Source organism: Chionomys nivalis, chromosome 5 (assembly GCF_950005125.1).
Source record: "Chionomys nivalis chromosome 5, mChiNiv1.1, whole genome shotgun sequence".
Taxonomy (NCBI): domain Eukaryota; kingdom Metazoa; phylum Chordata; class Mammalia; order Rodentia; family Cricetidae; genus Chionomys; species Chionomys nivalis.
The window spans coordinates 75,669,422-75,690,890 of NC_080090.1; the positions used below are offsets into that span (position 1 = coordinate 75,669,422).

A 21,469-nucleotide genomic window follows, 5' to 3' on the forward strand; every position below is an offset into this window, starting at 1 on the left:
AGATGATAAACAAACAAATGGAAAAGATAAATACTGGTTGATACCTCTTTTGAAGTTCCTAGTCCATAGTAGGTTTTATTTGTTGAATAAATAAAATGAGTGAATCCCTGGTAACCTTTTCTATTGTGAATTAGTGGCCAGTTTAGATCCTCTAGGAACACTCTGTACTTAGCCTCACATAGTGCACTCAACACTTGTGGTGAAGGGTTCCATTTATTTATCTCTCTCCATAGAAATTCACCTTTGGTTTCCTCAAACCCAGTAGAATGATTAGAATACATTTAATTGATGTTTTAATGGATGTTTTCAGATTAGATAAATAAACTTAATATGAGGATTGGCCCATAAGGTTCAATGTTTTGTGGATATTTTCCCATCACTTCATACATGCCAGGTACTCCTCAGAGCATTGGGGTTAAACAGACAGATGAATACCCCAACTTTGTGGATTCCTCATTCTAACCAAAAGAAACACAAGCATATGTGGAGTTAGGTGCACTGGAAGCTATTAAATGGAATTAAACTAAAAACACAAATCAAGGATAAGTGGTAGCCAAGAAGGAGAGGTACCACCAGCTTTGGAACTCGGCAGTTATGAGAGGCCTCGCTGAAAAGCTAACATTTCACTAACAACTTGAAGCTAATAAAGTGGGTGTTCATGGATGTTCTAGGAAAAAGAAATAGCCAGCATTAAAGCCCCAAAGTTAAAACACACCTAGCAAGTTCAGAATCAGCCGGAAGGCAAGTGTGACTGGAGATGAGCATGGAACCATGAGAGTTTAAGATGCTAACACAAGAAACACTGCGGTACGTCATGCCATGTCGAGCTCCATGAACCATACAAGAATTATGGTTTGTATGTTAGGTGAGATAGAGAGGCCATTCAAAGTAAGAGCTTTGTCATTGCCTATTAGCTTACTGAAAAGACAATGACATTCGCATCTGGGACTGCATTGGAGACACCTCTGTTGTTTAGATTGTGGAATTTATATTATGATACACATGTCACTCAAAATCAAACCTTTTTCATTTTTGGAAATATTCTTACTTTTCCACTAAAGCCTACTTTCTACCAGATAGAAACTAATTTCAATTGCCCTTTATACATGACTCAAGACAAGCCAAAGCCTATTCTTATCTGCTAAAAATCACATAAAATGTTGAATACAGAAAATTTGATTTGTTTATAGACTACACCTAAAGACTTTTCCATTTATTGAAAAATAGAGATATGGTGCCTTCAGAAGCCCCAAACTTCCAATTATTAACTGATTTTTTTGTTTTATTTTCTCACTTCACAAAGGAGAGTTATTAGTACCAATTAAGTCTTCATAATTAAATCAAGAAGCCATACTCTGTGCATTAAGAAGTCAATGAAGTTAGCAAAGCAGAAAGAGGAAGGAAGAAAAGAAAAAGACATCCAAGACTGTAAGGCTTTTATCAGAAAAGACATTTTTAAAAGTAAAGAAAAGAAACTGACTGATGTTTCTGGTTAAAAATTGCCAATTGTTGGTAATGTCCTATATACTACATAATATTGGACATACCTGTAATCACTAACTAACATAAAGCTAGTCCAGACTTTAACCTATTACACCTCTGGTACACTAAAAATTTTCCATTTGATCACCAAGATCTATTTCAGTAGCCTCCTTTTACGTAGCTGTGCAGTTCAGCTGTTTCAGAGACATACACAGTTTCATAGATGGGTAGGCAGAGAGACCATACATGCTGGCAGATGAGGAGTAGTGTTACAAAAATCTGACTTCTGGACCACATAGCTGATGCACATCAACCAGTTGTGGTTATTTACACAATATCACTCAAAATGACAGTTGATGGTTGCTTAGGGGGAAAAAGTCACTCTCCTTTGGGGATGAGGCCACTAGGATGTTGCCATGCCATAGTGGGTGGCTATTCACCGTTAAGTATATGGGAAGTTCTACATAGACTAAGGGGATTATTAATAACAATAGACCAGAAGTCATGAGGTTTGGAGAGCTATAGAATAGATGGACTCAGGAAGAGTTGAAAGTGACAGATGTATATGATCACTAAACATTGTAATATATGAGATTTTCTATGTATAAAATATTAATTAAGAGATTTGTATATATTATATCCTATATATACTATTTATAAACTTATAATTTGATTTTAAAGTGTGGCAACTTGTGTTAAAGAATGTGATTTTCAAGATTGAACAGGTCTTTTAATTTTTGAAGTGGTTTCCAATTTTTTAGGAATCCCTAGAAGTTCCATCAGAGAAGTTCAGACAGACTTTTTTCAGAGACCGTCACGGATGTTCCCAGCATCTCTATCGCACTGTCCATCCTTTACCCACCCAATCCTCACTTTGTTGCTTTCTTGCATCTGACCTCCCATTCTACTTCAGTACAAGCATTTCTAACCTCCTCACTCTGTTATAGGGAAATGAGTAGACCTCAGTCTTGCTGAACAGAGTGTGAGACAAGAAGCCAGAGGGTAACAGAAAGGAGCAAACTCTCACACATGCTTTTGATAGACCTAGACATGATAGCCCTAGACATTGCTTCTGCATATTTAAATGTTACTGCTTCAGCTAAGAACCTGGTCAAAGCAGAACCAACAAGGTGTGTGGGGGGGGGGGAGCCACAAACTCACAAACAAGATGCAGAAAGCAAAAAAAAAAAAAAAAAAAAAAAAAAAACTTGCAATATTATGAAATGAGAAGGAAAAAAATCTCAAATTAATGTTATCAGATTTTCAAAAAGAACAATTCCTAAGAGTTTATGACTTTATGTCTCTCAATCTTTCACATCAACTGAGAAAAAGCATAAAATAAGACTGAGATTCTATTTCCTGCTTTACTTTGAATTTTCATTAAATGTATTCTATCACTTAGTGATGATAAACAAAATTCACCAGGGAAGAAAATACTGACAAAAAGCAGCTGTTTGTACATGAGCAGCTCCTGCCTTGGGAGATATGAAATGTAAACCTCACGAGTTGCTGAGATGTTTTCCCAACTTGTAGCAGGTCCTGGACTCAGCACATTCATAATTTACAGGGAATCTGAGGACTCATAAGCTCTGGCTACACTGACTTTAAGGGATCACTTTGTTCAGTGTTTCATTGACTTTTTCAAATACTTCAAGAGGCTTCAGGTATTGTTACTTACTATGGGGTCACGAGTGCTTATAATCACAAAAATCCTATGTAAAACTATAGGTAACTCAATAGGACTCTGCAACAGAAATTTTTCACCACTCCTAATTGAATTGATTAGTAATTAGGCGTAATTTAGATTTTTTTACTTTAAAGAGCTCATTAAGAGATCAGTGTACACCCCACAACTTGTGTCAAAAGGCTCAGAGTTCCATAGCTTTACCTCAATCCATGCAGTCATTCCCCACCTTCCATTTTGTACCTTCCTTCGAGGCAACCAATTATTTGCTCTCTGTTTCTGTATATTCTGGACAACTTTTAAAGCCCCTCTCCAAGAACCCAGACCTGGTAACTACCATTTTCTACTACAGTACAAGGGCCTGATCACTCTTGACCCTTATAGCTATATGTCAGTGTCTGTATACTAAATACATAGTTATTTATCTCCGTCTTTGCAGCATGGCTTTCTGCTGTGGTCATCCTTACACAGTAAGTCTGTCTGGAAAGTCTGTATGTGTGCACACCACTACAGCCATCGCAAAGCTCAGTAACACTCCCATTCCTACGACAGTGAGCTGCCAGATTCACACTTTGGTTGCTGCCAGGCTCACACCATTTTTTGTTTTCTTTCCTTTATTTTTCTTCAATTGAAAACTGATTTGCTTCATATAATATATTCTGACTCTAGTTCCCCTCCTCTAGCGCTCCAAGATCTCCCGCAATCCTCCCCATATCCTCTTCCATCTGAATCCATAATCCACATCTTTCGAGTCAATGAGACAGAGAACCTATAAAGACACTATTGAGTTGATTACGCGTTGACAAACTACTGATGGGCATGGGGCCTGCCTGTATAAGGAGTTGTTTGTATCCCAATTGAGACTCTGCTGAACAGAACTAATTTTTCATTTGTGAGTGGTTATCAATTGGAGCTAGCTTCTGTGTTAGGGATGGAGGCATGTGTCCACTTTGCCCGTGATGGGACCCCATCTGGCACAGGCCAGTACATGCTACCTCAGTCTCTGTGGGTTCATATGTACATGGTTCATGTCGTGCTTAGAAGACGTTGTTTCTTTGGTGTCCTCCATTCCAAAAATATGGGTTTTGGAGTCTTCCTGCCTCCTCTTCTGCAGGTTTCCCTGAGCCTTGAGAGGGGATTTATTGGAGACATACCATTTAGGACTGGCATGATGTCTGACTGTGGGTCTCTGTATTTGTTTTCATCTACTGCAGGAGGAAGTTTCTCTGATGATGGCTGAGCAAGTCAGAGACCTATGAGGATAACAGAATGTCATTAGAAGTCATTGTATGGCTATGTTCCTTCTGCAGAACAGTACTATTTAATTTTCCCCAGGGTCCCTGGCCTATCTGGCATCAGGTTCCTGAACACCAGAGCAGTATCAGGCCTGAGCTCCACCTCATGCAGTGATCCTTGAACCCGGTCAGATAATGGTTGGCTACTCCCACAAGCTTATGCTTTTCTTGTTTAGTGACTTTTGCAGGCAGTTCATCACTATAGACTGGAGAGCTTACAGCTGGATTGGTGTTTACCTTTCTGCTTTATTAGCATGCAGAGTACCTTCCAGTACCATGAACACTAGTCTGTAAGGGTGAAGGCTCTAGAGTAGGCACCAGCTCTCTACATGTACTATAAAGCATATATGTTAACAGACACAAGAGAAAACATTACGAAGGATACAAGGGAAAAGTGGTTACTGTCTGTGCTACCACTAAGCAGCATGGTTGTGGGAAGACTAGGGCAAACATGCATCGTAATACGTTTTTTCTAAGAAAATCACACCCTATAATGAAAAAGGGGAAAAAGAGCAATAAATCATTGAAGGCATTGCTTCCATGTGGAGCAGCAGCAAATCACTGGATTCCTGCTTTAGGACCTTGAGAGGTTTACACGATCACTTACTCCCTGCTATTTAAAATATACTCTTTCAAATTACCTCTACATGCTTATCTTTCAGCTCCTATAGTTTTCTATTCATGTCATATGCTGTGAAACATAATATTCCATCAAAACCTCTAATAATTGCTTATGTTTTCCTAGCAAGGATCTCCATTCATTTGGACATAGTGATACTATGCTCACTTCATGACTATCCTTAATTTTATTTGCCAAACACATTAAGATTGGTTCAGACATTACTCTCCCATCTTGAAAAGCTTACAAAAATAGGATGATAATCAATGAAGTTGAATTCAGTGCGAGAAAAGCATATCAGAAATGATATTAACTAAAGATTATCTGGGTCTGTAAAGAGTGACTTGGAAAATGGTATTATTATTAGTGAAAAGCTGGTTGGTAAAAATAAGCCAGGTAAGATGAATAAGATTTCATAAAATCATAGGTGTCTGAGAATCTAAGCATCTCATGTCCTATTTTCTTATAAAGGGTCAGATTATAGAAACAAGAAATTCAGTGTTGACTAGATGTTAATCAGAGGAGAGCAAGAAAAAGAAACTAGATTCTTATCTTACTCAGTTGCAGTTTACTGAGCTCTAACAATGTCACCATCTTGCAGACATCTGTTTTTGAAAAAAAAAACTATCAGCAGATTTCCTTATTTAGAAGATAAAAACAACCAAGCAAGTCTAAATGTTTATATTTTCATTCATAGATGATATGAAATTTATAGGAATATCCCTGTCAGCTTGTACACAGTAAATCATTCCAACTCAACTTTGTTAACACTTTTGCGAATAAACTCTTTGAAACACTGTTGGTAGCAGTATCAATCATGACGACCCTGGGGGAGTCTTCTGATGCCCACGACCCAGATAATGAGTGGAAATAGTGAGTCAGTCACAAGGAACCATAAAAGACTAGCAGTTTAACTGAATGATTATACTAACCAAAAAGAATCTACCAGAGCCCCTTCAAAGCTCTGATAGCCTACAAACAGGATTCATTCTTCCACAAGCCTGAGATGGGTAACTAGTATGAAGACCTCTCTCTATTGCTATCTTCTCTGCTTTCCAGTGAGTGCTAAACACAGCAAAAGAGGCAAAGAGTGAATGTGGGGTTTGCAGGCAGTGCAGCACTGTGTTGTTGCTTCATTTCCTATGCTTTCAATGTCAATCATTCCATATTGTTCTTTCTGCGCACTCCTTTCTGAGGCTGTTCTCATCGTGATCACGTGTTAAATATCAACATTCCCTCATATAGGTACTTGAAGTACTCTGAGACAGAGGTTCCTCCTGTTTTGTATTTGTAGTACCTTACATGACTTCTGTTGTAAGAATGCAATTACATTTGTTGTTTTAAAGGATCAAAAGGTCTGTCTGTACTCTTTTAGTATAGGTATACTTCTATTTTTAAGACAACCTCATACTCAACATTGTCCTTTGCCCCACAATCCTTAATTCCTACCAGGTTTGTACAATATTACAGAGATTTAATACAGGGGAATTCAATATAAAGATGATAACTAGCATTCAACAATGTTCACCTTATTACTATAAACTTAGTTGGAATTATTTGAACCAAACTATGAATTAAGTTAAGGAAAGAATAACATTTCCAAAATTTTCTCATTAGTAATGATGGTTGGGGAAAGGTCAGAGAGGGAGAGCAAGGAAAGAGATATCTTGATAGAGGGAGCCATTACAGGGTTGGGGGAAGACCTGGTACAAGGGGAATTCCTAGGTATCCATAGGATGATACCAGCTAAGAATCTAAACAATACTAGAGAGAGTGCCTTACTGGCTTCCCTTGTAGTCAGATCGATGATTACCTTATTTGTCATCATAAAACAGTAACTGATGGAAGCAGATGCAGAGATCCACAGCTAAGCACTGGGCTGAGTTCCCTGAGTCCAGTTGTAGAGAGGGAGGAACAATAATATGAGCAAAGTGGTTAAGACCATGATGGGGAAACCCATAGAAACAGCTGACCTGACCTAGTGGGAGCTCACTGACTCTGAACTGACAGTTGGGGAATTTAAATAGGACCAAACTAGGCCCTCTGAATGTGGGTGATAGATGTGTGGCTTGGGAAGTTTGTGGGGCCATTGGTAGTGGAACCAGTATCTATCTCTAGTGCATGAATGGGCATTTTGGATCCCATGGAGGGATACCTTGCTCAGCCCAGATACAGGGGGTAAAGCATTGGTCCTACCTCAAATGATGTGACAGAATTTCTTGACTCCACATGGAAGTTCTCACCCTCTCTGAGAAGTGGATGGGACGTGGTGGGAGGAGAGCAGAAGGAGGGAAGGGAGAGGAAACTGGGATTTGTATTTGTAAAATTTTAAAAAAATTGTTTTAAGAAAATAAAAATAATAAAAAAGAATGATAGCCATTCTTAAAGCTATGTCACTAGGCTGCAGGTGTAGTTCATTGGTATTTGTTGAGTGCCTGCCTTGCTCACATAAAGCCCTGTGTTCGCCTCCAGCACTGCATAAAACTGAGTGTAGTGGCTTAAACCCGGAATCCTAGCACCCAGGATGTAGAGACAGGAGTATCAGAAGTTCAGAGGCACAGTTATCTCAGCACAAACCTTGTCTTTATATGCATGTAAACTGGTGTTCTGAGAGAAAAAGAAGCCATTCTGTATGATGTCATGAGAGCAAATGCACAATGCCGTTCACATGTTGTGCTGCTCCACGGTGAGCACTAGTGTTGACTCTGTGCTTTGGATGACAATAGCATGTCAGGGCGTGTTCACTGGTTCTAAGAAAGGTATGACACTAATGAGGAGTGGCGGTGGTAGTAGAGTTGGGACAGGGAAGAGGATGGAAACTCTTTCCTGTTCTATTCAATTTTACTGTGAGTCTCACACTGCTCTGAAAACAAGCCTGATGCTTACCAAATAGAAAACACAAGAATACATTAAGTATTACTATTTTTAAAACTCAGACCTGGCTATTTAAGGACAATTTCACGGAGAAAAGATGAACAGGAGAAAGCTTCTAAAGGCTACAGCTCTTTTTTTTTTCCTATGGCTTTTGTGAAATCTCTCTCTCAAACACAGTGAAACTACTTGGCAGTTTTTCTTATTTTTGGTGAATTTTAGGAAGAAAGTCCTGACAGTGGCAGTATATGAGATTCACAGAGACCCTCCAGGGCCTTCTTGATATTACTCAGTCATTTTTTTATACACTTGGGCCGAATCTGCCTGGCTTTAACTTGTGTACACTTTGTTTGGCCTGACAAGAGACCTTTAAAGAAATGGTTTCAACTGCCAGTTTTGACTCAAGAATTTCAGAAGGACCCCCTTTCAAGAACTTATTTTTGTATTTGAGCTTAAGACAGCCATTATAATTACTTCCCAAGGGTTGAGTTTAATCAATTCTGCTGTGGTAAAAATATGCTGGAAGTATTTATTTAGTTAGTTAGTTAGTTAGTTAGTTAGTTATTATTTATTTATTTTTTATTTTTTTGGTTTTTCGAGACAGGGTTTCTCTGTGGTTTTGGAGCCTGTCCTGGAACTAGCTCTTGTAGACCTAGCTGGTCTCGAACTCACAGAGATCCGCCTGCCTCTGCCTCCCAAGTGCTGGGATTAAAGGCGTGCGCCACCACCGCCTGGCCTGCTGGAAGTATTTAATGCAGATCCTTAATCCATAAGAAATACACATTTTTCTTGGCGCACAGTTTCTTAATGTAGTGTCAAGAGGGCACTTTTTATAAAGCCTATTTTGCACAACACACTGTGCCATCAGAAAAATGTAAGTTAAAGTTACTTTGAGACTCCATCTTACCATATTCAGCTTGGCTCTTATCAAGAAAATATGATAGAAAATACTGGGGGAAGTGTAGGGGAAAGAGGACTTCTCGTGGTTAGTGGGATAATAAACTTGTATACTCATTATGAAAGTCTATTAAAAAACTAAAACAGAGCTACTATAAGACACAGATATTCCACACCTAGTCATATACCCAAGGATTCTAAGTCAGCACACCACAGAGAGACTTGCATATCTATTTATTGGTGCGCTACTCAAAACAGCTGAAAAAATGGAAACATCCTAAGTGAACAAAAACAGGTGAATGGATCAAGAAAACACTGCACATGTATACAGGGGAACTTCAGTCAGTCACAAAGAAAAATAAAACCACAACATCTGAAGAAAATTGGCCAGAACAGGAAATCATTGGTAAACAAAAAGTACAGACTGAGAAAGACAAAAGAACGGATGTTTTCTCTCCCATTGTGTGTGTGTGTGTGTGTGTTTCTGTGTCTGTGTATTTGTCCGTGTGCCCATTGTGTCTCTGTCTGTGTCTTTGTGAGTCTGTGTCTGTGTGTCTGTTGTGTGTCTATGAGTGTTTATGTGTCGTTGTGTGTGTGTGTGCATGTGTTTATGTGTGTGTGTGTCTGTGTGTGTGTATGCGTACATGCATACCCATGGGTACATAGGGTCAGGAAACTAGAAAAGAAAGGCTAATAATAAATGAGATGTCGAACCATATTGGAGCACTGGACTGAGCTCCCAAGGTCCAGATGAAGAGCAGAAGGAGGGAGAACATGAGCAAGGAAGTCAGGACCGCGAGGGGTGCGTCCACCCACTGAGATGGTATGACTGATCTAATGGGAGCTCACGAAGGCCAGCTGAACTGGGACTGATGAAGCATGTGATCAAACCGGACTCTCTGAATGTGGCTGTCAATGAAGGCTGACTGAGAAGCCAATGATAATGGCACTGAGTTTTGATTCTACTGCATGTACTGGCTTTTTGGGAGCCTAGTCTGTTTGGATGCACACCTTCCTAGACCTGGATGGAGTGGGGAGGGCCTTGGATTTCCCGCAGGGCAGGGAACCCTGACTTCTCTTAGGACTGGAGAGGGAGGGGGAGGGGAGAGAGGGGGAGGGAAATGGGAAGAGGGGAGGAGAGAGATGTCAACATGGAGTAGGGGGGGAAAAAAACAAGATAATAGAATGCACTTTGCCATAAAAGCAGAAGAGGAGCTGTTGGGAGAGAAAAGGGAAACGTGGGAGAAAGTGGGAGCAAGGAGGGAGGAGGAAGAAGGAGAAGCCATAAGAAACCACGTGGAAATGACATAATGAGAGCCATTAAATTATATACCACTCTAGTAAAATTCACCAAACAAAACCACATTTTTCTTACCTAAAAAGCATATAGTTCCTTAAAACAAGAAAAATCTAACATATCCCAAGCAAGTATGCTGCCATAACCTCTGCTGCTATTATTGTTCCTTCTAATGTTCAAAACAGCCAAAGGAACAATTCTTGAAAAACCATTCTTTGAAAATTGCCAGCATATTTGGATAACAGTGATCATGATTCATTAAAATACACTTTAAATTATGTTTCTCAAGCATAACTTGACCCCAGTTATCTACAAGAATGAGCAGTTATCAATAAACACACAGGAGGAATGGTGAAGATTTTAACAGGAAGGTAAGTCTGAGCTGGACCACAGGAAGTAAATAAACACATCTTTACGGCATCCGTCACAGCCCTACCGGTTTTGTTTGGGTCACTTTCAAAGGGGCCAGCTAATCTCACTACTTCTCATTCTTAAGTCAATCATGTTATCTTTGAAACCTCAGATGATACCAGCGCACAAAATAGTCATTCATAACCATAGTGAATTTTGTAATGTTGTAAATATTTACTGCAGGCATTTTGTATCATAATTAAAACCAGGACAAGAAAATTTAGTATTCTCCTCCTTTCTTTTCAGTCAGCTTTACCTAATTCTACCAGAAACCTCTCTAATAAAGGTTGTCACCTTTTCAGAGGCAAATTCAATCTCCCCAAAGTTAAATTGACACCCTATAAAATGCCATACATCCCATATAAACTCTAAAAGATTTTATATTACATTAGTACTTCTACTTTGATAAGTGATTTGTCAATAAGTAATGATTTTTATTGTAAGGATCTCATTTAAAGCTAGAAATGCATCTCTAGAGACATTGTCAAAAATTCAATTATTATCTCCTAACTGGTAAAAATTACTGATATTTCCAAACAAACTGACTTTCCCTTGTGTTTTCCTTCAGATACTGTGTTTTTGAAGATCAGTGTTTTTATGTATTATGTAATGTCTCTGTGTGAATTACACTTTTATTTATTGGTTTGGTTTTAATTTCCCTGTGTCGTCTTCTTAATTATTAACATAGTTACAATTTGACACATTACCTATACTGGGGAATTATTAAAATGACATTAAAAACAGTGTGCTCCTTAAGGTCAGCTTATGTGTCACTGATAGAATATCTTGTACACAACTCGGCACAGTCTTGGAAATTCTAACGAGAATGTTCCCTAACACAGAAATGATAGGTGAAAGCCCAGACAGCACCAGGTAAAGGTGAAGAGAGCCTCCCATGGGTCTCTGTCTTACCATGTAGATGCAGAATGATTCAGATAAAAAGTGCCAGTCTTATGCTGCTTCCTGCGGGTAGTGGTGGTGAATTCTTAAAATACTCTGATCAGTACGGTAAAAAAAAAATTTGAAAAAACCTGAAATCATTATAATAAAAAAAATACAAAAAGAACCTCTAAAAATGCCATTGGGTTTATTTTCCGAAGGCCGTCTACTTCTGAGTGTGGGGCCTGCCCTTAAGAGTGTTTCGTACTGCCCATGAGACTCCACTGGAGAAAACTAAGTTTTCCTTTCTTAGAGGTTATCAATTGTAGATAACTTCTGGGTCAGGAATGGGGGCTGTGTTCATTTCCCTCCTGGACATTGGAACCCCACGTGGCCCAGACCTATGCAGGCCTGTGCCTGTTACCATAGTCTATATATGTTCATATGTTCATGAGTCTTGCGGTTTAGAAGGCCTTGTTTCCTTGGTGTCCTCTATCCCCTCTGTCTCTTACACTCTTTCCTCCTCTGCAAGGTTTCCCAGCGGAGGTGGGATTTGATAGAGACACCCCATTTAGGATTGAGGGTTCCACAGTCTCTCACTCTCTGTTCATTGTCTAAATGTGGGTCTTTGTATTTGTTCCCATCTTCTGCAGCAAGATGCTTCTCTATTGATGGGTTGATGCTTTGCATATATATTATGGTTTCAAGTTTTGTGTTTTCCATGGGATTTGTGTGTGTGTGTGAATGTGTGTGTGTGTATTTGTGTCTATGTCTATGTATGTTTCTTCTGCTTTTCCTTTGGCTCTTTCTCTAATGTTTGCTTGTTTGTTTTTTTATTTATTCTGGTGTATTTGCTTTTATTTTATGTTATTTTTTTAGATGACTGTTTGTATTCTATTGACAGAGAAAAAGAAAGAGTGTGGACTCGGATGGGTGGGGAAGTGAGGGGATGTTGGAGGGCCTGGGGGAGGGGAAACCATAATCAGAATGCATTGTATGAAAAAAATCTATTTTCAATTTTTAAAAAGGGGGAAATACTTTGATCAAATGATTTTATAGTTAAGGACTACCCAAGGCATAGAGGGGGACACAACTCTAAAGTTGAATTCCCACATGACACATTAAATATAGCAAATGTGGCATTGATCAGAACATAACGGTTTTCAGGAAGAAGCAAGCACTCCCTCAAACCAAAGACTGACGCTGCTGCTCCAGACATGTGCCCTCCTCTGTACGTGTGTGTAATTTTCTTTGTGCCTTCCTAATCAAGTGACCTGCTCTCGTTTGGTTGAGTTTCAACCACAAGACATCACTGTGCACTTATTTTTTTCTTCACGATACACGTCACAACACACCAAGAAAGGAGGAACTTCAGTGTCTGTGGTAACATCACTTGATAAACACACTCCCTGCGCAGCAAGTGCCTGTCTGCCGACGCTATATAAAGCAGCCGACGCGGACTCACAGACACTCATTGCGAGAAGACCATGAGAGCTGCTGCCATCTCCATGCCAAGGCTGGACAAGCTGCCAGGAATGTTCTTCTCCGCTAACCCAAAAGATCTGAAAGAACCTAACCATTCACTTCTAGATGACAAGACACAAAAGAAGAAGCCAAAGACTTTGTAAGTTCCTTCCGAGTCTCACTTAGGTTATCTTTTATGACCAAAAGAGCACGAACAAATGGAAGTGAATTTGGCATTTAGTTTATGTAGATAGAGCAATTATCTGTTGTGCCTTATAATTGAGATTCAGTTTTACTCGAAAATAAATTGTGGTACAGGACAGTGAGTGGAAATCTTTCTAAACTTTGACTCCAAAAAATGAGCTCTATTTTAAAACAGCAAAATATTGTATCATCTATGTTTCATTGTTACTTTCTTCCTCAGATATTTTTGCTTTGTGTTCTTTTCTTTTTATAAATAATGTGAGCTTTCCAAGTAATTTGTTATTTTTTGCTGTGTTTTGTAGTGGAATGGATGTGAAAGCGTACTTGAGATCTATGATCCCACATCTGGAATCAGGAATGAAATCATCCAAGTCCAAAGACATGTATGTACTGAATTTTTATGACTGTATAAGCAAAGACATGTATGTACTAAATTGTTATAACGGTATAAGCATCCTTAAAGATGACTGTCATCTTTGCAAAATACTGAGACTGCAGGCTTCTGGGCATTGTGGTTCAGCCATGTAATTCCAGCACTTGGGAGGCTGAGGCAGAGGGATTATCACTTGTTTAAGGCCAGAATTGGTTAGGGTAAAACCTTGTTCTTTTCTTTAAAAAAAAATACAAAATATACTATGTGCAATGAACTTCATTTATTTTAGGCAACATGGCAAACAAGATTAAGCCACATTAGAGTTAATTGATATTAATTACAAAGATGTCACAACAATTTTCTACTCGTGGTTATATTGTTCAGTTTTATCTGCTTGGATTTTTGAGCTGTCTTGACAGATTATTTTTCATAACTATGGTAATTAAAGGGGATTTTATACATAAAATTTATAATAAAACTCATTATAATAAGAATCTTAGTCATCAAAGGGTAACAACCATTATTTTTTCTTTTGAGATTACAGAAAACAGCTTAATAATTTATGTCATTTTATTAATTGTAGACTTTCTGCTGAGGAAGTAATGCAGTGGTCTCAGTCTCTGGAAAAACTTCTTGCCAACCAGAGTAAGTATTCATGAACTATTCATTGTTTGGAGGTCAGATCTTTAATTCAGTAGATTGGATGTCTGATTAATGTATATTATCAAAGGAAGGAAGGAGCATTACACAAAATGTAATAGTTTAGTTTTTCTAAGTTCATTGGTAATTTCATCACAATAAGACTTGGTAGAATAGCACTAGATTTTACCACTGTCTTTTAGACAAATCTGCCAAGACAACTACAAAATACATGTTTTCACGAAATCAAGAACAAAACTAAAATTATGTTGGGTTGTGGGGAAGATGGCTGATTGGTTAAGAGTGCTTGCTGCTCTTAATGACTTTGTTTCCCTGTACTTCATCTGTCTCACAAACATCCCATTTTTGGGGGATCTGATGCCCTCTTCTGGCCTTTACGGGCACCTGCCGGCAGGCACTCCTACATGGAGACAGGCAAAGCGGGAGGGACACACACACACACATATCCATAGAGAATATAAGCTTTCAAAAATCAAAATAAAGATAAATAAAATTATGTTGCAGTTTCAAAGTTTTAAAAGACAAGAAAATATCACATCATTTGAATTACTATTTTAAGGGTACTTTCAAAAGCACGGATGTTCAAAACAGTATTCATTTACTTAGTATTCTATCATCCACATATTATTAGCTTTCATTCATTCACCTTATGTGGAAAGTATTTTAAAGGCACAAAGGATTCGAATGCAAAGACACAGTTTATTACTGCCATAAAGATGTTTGGGGCATATCTAGTACATTCTGCAGGTATGCAAAATGATGTATATTTTAATATTGGAGAGCTCATGAGAGGCTTGTGGGAGTTTTGTTATGAAAGAAAGGAAAGACTGAGACCAGTTCCCCTCCCCCATCATAAGACTGCAGCAGTCTTAGGACTTGAGCTTTATTCAGAGGTGCAACTTGATCTCAAGAATAAATTCCAAGGCTTGGGGGAATGCCTCAACAACTACAAACACGGGTTGCTCTTCCAGAAGGACCCACATACCAGCTCACAACTCTGGATCTCCATCCAGTTCAGGAGATCCAACACACTCACACAGACAATCATGAAAGAAAAACAACAGTGCACATTAAATAAGGTAATATTAGAGAGAAAGAGAGAGACAGAGACAGAGAGACAGAGAGAGAGAGACAGAGAGAGAGTTTACCGTCTCCTCCACAGAAGGACCTAAGGAAAATTACTTGGTGTGGTCTAAGAAATTCAGAATAGTTGGATCATGTGATTACAAGACTTAGTTTAAAGTTTAACTGAGTAAACAGCATATAAATCTCAACCACACTAGCAAATGCATTCAGTGTACCAAGCATGCAAGTAACACGCAGACTTAACATTAGCTGACTACCATTTTTGGATGAGGCAATTATATTTTAATTATCAACATGATGTTAATACCCTCAGTCACTAACATTTCCTTGTGGAAAAAAAAGTCACTCTACACTCTTGCTCAGATGTTGACATTGTTCTATAATCAGAAGAACTCGAGTTCAACCTAAATGCAGCAGGAAACACAGCACTTTTGCATGAATACACAAGGCAGTGTGTGACTGTGGGCGAGATTGTCTGCTAACAGATTCCTCTTCCACACATAACAGAATCCCCAAGGCTGCCTGCAAGCTATGGCGCAACTATTTTAGCGGTCACAATCTCACGCCTTGGTACATATAGGAATAGTAGAATTTGCTTATAAATTTCTTCTATGATATATTCATTTACTGGCTCACTTAATTTACTCAACCCCTCTCTTTTTAGCTGGTCAGAGCGTTTTTGGAAATTTTCTAAAGTCTGAATTCAGTGAAGAGAATATTGAATTCTGGTTGGCTTGCGAAGACTATAAGAAAACAGAGTCTGATCTTTTGAGCAGCAAAGCAGAGGATATATACAAAGCATTTGTGCGCTCAGATGCTGTGAAACAAGTGAGTACTAAAGTCATTGTCATTAGCATCAGTGTGTGTAAATTCTCCCAACAGAAAGAAACGCATTCGGTACACAGGTTAGGTTGAATCCTCCGCATCATGCTTTTAGACACAGGTGTGCATTTGTACGTTCAGTGAGGCGGGATTAATCCCTCTATTTGTAAAGGTACCAGTACAGAGACGAAAAATACTGATTTTTCAAAACTGTCCAACTTGATTGGGTGAGGAATGGAATGAGGTAACCCAGGCCAGATCAGTAGGCTAAGGAACCCTTAGTGCACTATTGTAACTCAGATAGGGATAAAATGCAGACTAGTGTAACACACAACTGAAGCAGCAAAAACATGTGCAGCTTTTTAGCTGTGTTGATCTTCAGGAAAATACTCGCATTTGGTAAACCTCAAATGTCCATGACACTTTGGTTTGGTATGTGGCTACTTTCTATGGATATTTAAGTTTTTCATGTCTATTTAATTTTGGTCCTTCCAACTATGCCATAAACAGAAGCAGAAATCAAAACCTCTTTTTGTTATATATTTTTGTTTGTGCCTCTCACACACCTAGTAAAGGGCTGGCTTAAAATAGCAATTCAAGACATAGCTAAAATGATGAAAATAGGGATGTAAAACCATTTTCTTAAGGCGCATCTGAAGCATCAATACCATAATAGAAAGTATCATAAACAGCAAGTGCACATTAATTAACAAATATTTCTTTTTCAGATCAATATCGACTTTCGTACTCGAGAATCTACAGCCAAGAAGATTAAATCACCAACCCCCACATCTTTTGATGAAGCACAGAAAGTCATATATACACTTATGGAAAAGGACTCTTATCCCAGGTTCCTGAAATCAAATATTTACTTAAATCTTCTAAATGACCTGCAGGCTAGTAGCTTAAAGTGAGGGCTTCCTGGCTGACAGGAACTAAGAGATGGTATCAAGGACAGAAGGAAACGCCAGCGACACTGCCTGCGTGATCGTCTGGCCTGCTTTGGTGACTCAGCAGGCTCAGTGGAAGGAGGAACAACTCAGAATGGCTTAACATGGAATCTATCCAGAGAGAGACTTGAGGGAGCATCGGCAGGAAGGCATGGAGCAACAAAGGGAAGGAGATACTGTGATACTGTCATGAAATACAGGGGACTCTATTGGAACCCTCAGACCTGGGAAGGTCAGCTGACTGGCAACACAGAAACTATGGACACTTTGTATGTGACTGATCACGATGCGCTCTAAGCTCAAGGACAGCGGACATATGCGCTACATGTTGTTGTGTAGATTGTGTTGAACACTTGCCGTCCCCTTCCTGTGGATGGTCAGTCCAAAAGTATGTATTGTAAACCACAGTTGCTATTACTGACACAAATAGTTTTGTTATTTGTTTATTTAATTGTATTTGGCTTGGAGTTGAGGAAGAGAATTGTGTATTTAACCTAAGCTATTTTTCCTAAAACTAAGAAGTCATAACACATTTGTAAATTAATTTATCACACAGTCAAAAATAAATGGGAGCTTTATATTAAAATATAGAGAGATATGCCTTCCTCTATTTTATCACTACTTTGATTCCGGTCTTTCTTTACTCTGACGTTTAAAAAATTGAATGAGGACAACAATATGCATGCTAGAACAAGGGAAAGTCCAGGAGGCCTCCACAAAGAACAGCAGGCAACTACGGCATGCTAAAAGTGGGAGAAACTGTCTTACTCAGAGAAGAGCATACCAATTATTTATCCAATACCAAATGTTCACCACTGAAAACATACATACAAGCAGCATTATACAGGTCTAGAATGGTGTATTTATGTAAAAATGTGGAATTTTAAATACATATATTCTTAAATTTCCATACAAATCTGTGTGAAAAAATTAACAAAATAAGAGGCCATTAATTTGAAATGGAACAAGGAAAGTATATGGAAGGACTTGGAAGAAGGGAAGGTAGAAGTATTTATTTTTATTATAATCTCAAAAATAATAGAAATTTTAAAAACTGAAGCAAAGGATTTGTACTTTCTGCTGTCTACTCAGTATTCCCCAACTAATACTATATTTTCTCTATTATGTTGGTCAAAATTCACCAGTTTTCTTTCTGCTATACAAACGATTTAATTCGAGTTTCAAATCGATGAAAAATGATGGCATATTTGAAAGAGGAAGGAAAAGATATTTTAAACTCAGATGTATGTTCCTCGTGTAATGTTCACAACAAGGCTATGAAAAGAACACCTCATAAAGATTAAATTCCACAGTTACTTTGTGTGTTAAAATGCACCCCTATAGCTGGCCCCATCCCAAACTGACTGATTCAGAATCTCTAACTGCTATAGTGTGTGGGTCTGTATTTCGTGTGGGTCGCTATAGTGTGTGGGTCTGTATTTCAAAGGAAACATCAAGTAATTCTGAAGACAATTTAATTGCCTGGGTCTATGAGACATGGAATAAAGGAAAACTATTCTGACAATATAGTCTGGGCAACTTCTACTGTGCAATACTGCCACCCACTGACTAGAAATGTTCCCTAAAATACTACAGGCTACAATGGACTGGAGAGGGAGGGGAAGGGGATTGGGGGGAGAGGGAGGGAAATGGGAGGAGGGGAGGAGATGGAAATTTTTAATAAAAAAAATAAATAAAAAATAAAAAAAATTTAAAAAAAAAGAAAATTCACATCCTTCTGAAAAGAAGGACCCTACAAAGCCCTGCCAGGGTGGGGTGGGGGGCAGTCAGCTCTTCCCAGAACCTGTTCAGTTGTATATCCCATTCACCTGAATCTATCATGGTCAACAGCCAATCATTTACATAGTGTAATGCATTACTGTGCCTTTTCTCGCTGCAGGTTCTTTCAGGCACCAGGCACCAGCAAGGGTAAGGAACAATTTGTATTACAGGTTTGAAGAGATTTTTAAGTTCCCCCATTGGATTGAATCTAAATTAGTTCTACATTAGGCTGTGTTCTATTGTATTGCTGGTTAAAGGGTAAGAAAAACTTGGAGAGTCTATGTTGTTCGTCATTTGCAGTCATCTCTTTCCTTCGACGCTACCAAACAGAAAGTTCTATTCAACTTCCCTCTACTGTCTGTAGTTGACATAGCTCATATCTTTTTAAAATTTTAAATTTTTCTTTTTCATTTGATTTTCTGAAGATTCCACATATGAGTACTGCATTTACATCTTTCCCCCACTCTTCCCTCCAATTCCTTCTGTGTCCAATCCTTTTCAGATTCATGGCATTTTGTAGGTTTTCATTGTTTTCTAATTCACTATTTACAATCCATTCCCTCTTATCCTCTAAACAGACATACACATCACCTTCTAAAGTATAGATGTGCATATTTCATTTTCTATGGCATTAGCTGAAGCTCAAGAATCTCCTGGAATTTAAAGCCCTCCCATGGTGACCTTCACTTACATCTTCCATCATCCCTTCTTGTTTCCTTCCTACATTAATATCATACTGGATTATCTACCTCATTTTGTACAAGTCTTGGGATGTGCATGGCTGAAAACTCTCTTCTCTATCTTTAAGTCTCAGTTAACCTCTACTCTTATCTACAATAACTTTTTCTGCTCTCTGCACAGCCTAATAAATTTTTCAAGGTCTAGGTGGAATAACTTTTCCATAAAACCTTTCTACAATACTATACACTATGAGGCAATTATCTTCAAACCTGACGAAGACGAACTGCAGGCCATATAAACACTGGGCACTCCGCTCCTGTTCTAAGTGATGCTGTCATGTTAAATAGAATCCAGGCCCTTAAGAGTGAGCAGTACACCAATACAACCTGCACACGGGTCATAAACTGAATGTTGCTGGTCTTTGTCTAAGTAGATTGTCAAGTTAAAGAACTACCCAAATTTGGAAAGAAGTCAAAACAAATATCAAACATTTCTTCATTTCTCTCTTCATTATAGAGAGAAGCATCATCCTGGCTGCGTGGATTCCAGGTAGTATGATATGTAAGGTATGACCTATTAAAACATGTGATAAAGTATGGGGTAGAGATAATTTGGATTCATTACAGTGGAAATTCAAAGTTATTGCATTTTAAAGCTGATTAATCTACTCCTTGGTTCTTACCATTACTCTTGTTTTGCATTAACATATTAATATAGTGTGATTCTTCCCCTAATATTGCTTCAGAAATGTGATATGCACTTGTAACATCTATGATTTTTAAAACAATATTTTATAGTTGCTCAGTCTAGAGGAATCTCAGCTCAAAGCTGTGCTATATTATAATATTAAATTAGAAACACTTACCAGTATATATGGGTGAAATTCCACCATTATCAGATTTGTTTAATTATGCTTCCTATACATTTATCCTCCAATGCTAGAGATTTATGAAGGTAAATGTGTGGGCAGTCATATAGCCAAGAATGTTTAATTTGAAAGTACATATTTAATCTTTTGGTTCACCTGGGAAAAATTAATGTTTAAATTTTCTTTGTTTCTGTAGGAAATTGTCAGCCATGTTATTCAAATAGAAATCTTTAATTATATATTGTTGAAAATAAAAATTATAAGATAAGGCCAAACATTTTAAATACCAAAACTACAAATTATTATACAAAGTTGTAAAATTCCTTCAGATCAGATTAGACTGTATCTGTGGAATAAGAATTATTAATCAACTACAGAAATAATCCCATCCTTTTGGTTGACTATCTTTCGGGTTGGAAATTTATTTTACAAATGGAAAATTGTATCATTCTCCATACACAACCTGAATAAAACTGTCTTACAAATCAAGACAGTGACAAATTTTCTATACAGAATGACAGAACTTTATATGCTGAACGTATCTGTATACTCCATATTTGACTAGCTATTTCATAGTAGCTCCTTAACTCAAATTATGAACAAAAACAGAGAGGGAGAAATGAAAGAGGACAGGAAAGAAGATGAGGAGGAAGGATAAAAAAGGGGGAAGGAAGAGAAAAATAGCACTCCAGGTGGAGAACCCAGACTTATGCGGTCATCATGGTGCCCAAAGACAAGTTCTGTATACATCGCCCAGATGACTGAGGTTTAACTAACTCCACAGCAGATCTGCTCATGGGCTCTGAGGAACTTAACACAGCCCTAGTTGAGACAGGATCACTCTGACACCCCATATGAGCATCAACACTGAGTTGCCCCAAGACTGAACCTCAGTCCCCTGTCAACTAGAGAATAATCTGACAAGTCTGGGTAATAACAAAGAGAAATGCATGTGCCCATTCAAAAGAGGGAGACCAGATATTAGTATCAAGAAACACTATCAATGACCTAACTCCAGATGCCTGGGTCCCATCATAAAAACAAAAACAACATGAATAACTAAGATAATATATCTCCTCCAAAAGTTAGTACTCTCAAAGTAATGTTCTCTGAGAACATCAACTCAGATGATGTACAAAATAAT

General features: G+C 38.2%; 1 protein-coding gene across 1 annotated transcript; it reads left to right on the forward strand.

The window, feature by feature from the left end:
* Positions 1 to 12,921: 12,921 nt before the first annotated feature.
* On the forward strand, positions 12,922 to 17,081 carry Rgs1 (regulator of G protein signaling 1). Its single transcript, XM_057770358.1, has 5 exons — positions 12,922 to 13,059; positions 13,406 to 13,486; positions 14,060 to 14,121; positions 15,887 to 16,050; positions 16,773 to 17,081. The coding sequence occupies exons 1-5, from the start codon at positions 12,923 to 12,925 to the stop codon at positions 16,956 to 16,958; spliced, it is 630 nt and encodes a 209-aa protein (XP_057626341.1). The 5' UTR covers position 12,922; the 3' UTR covers positions 16,959 to 17,081.
* Positions 17,082 to 21,469: the final 4,388 nt, after the last annotated feature.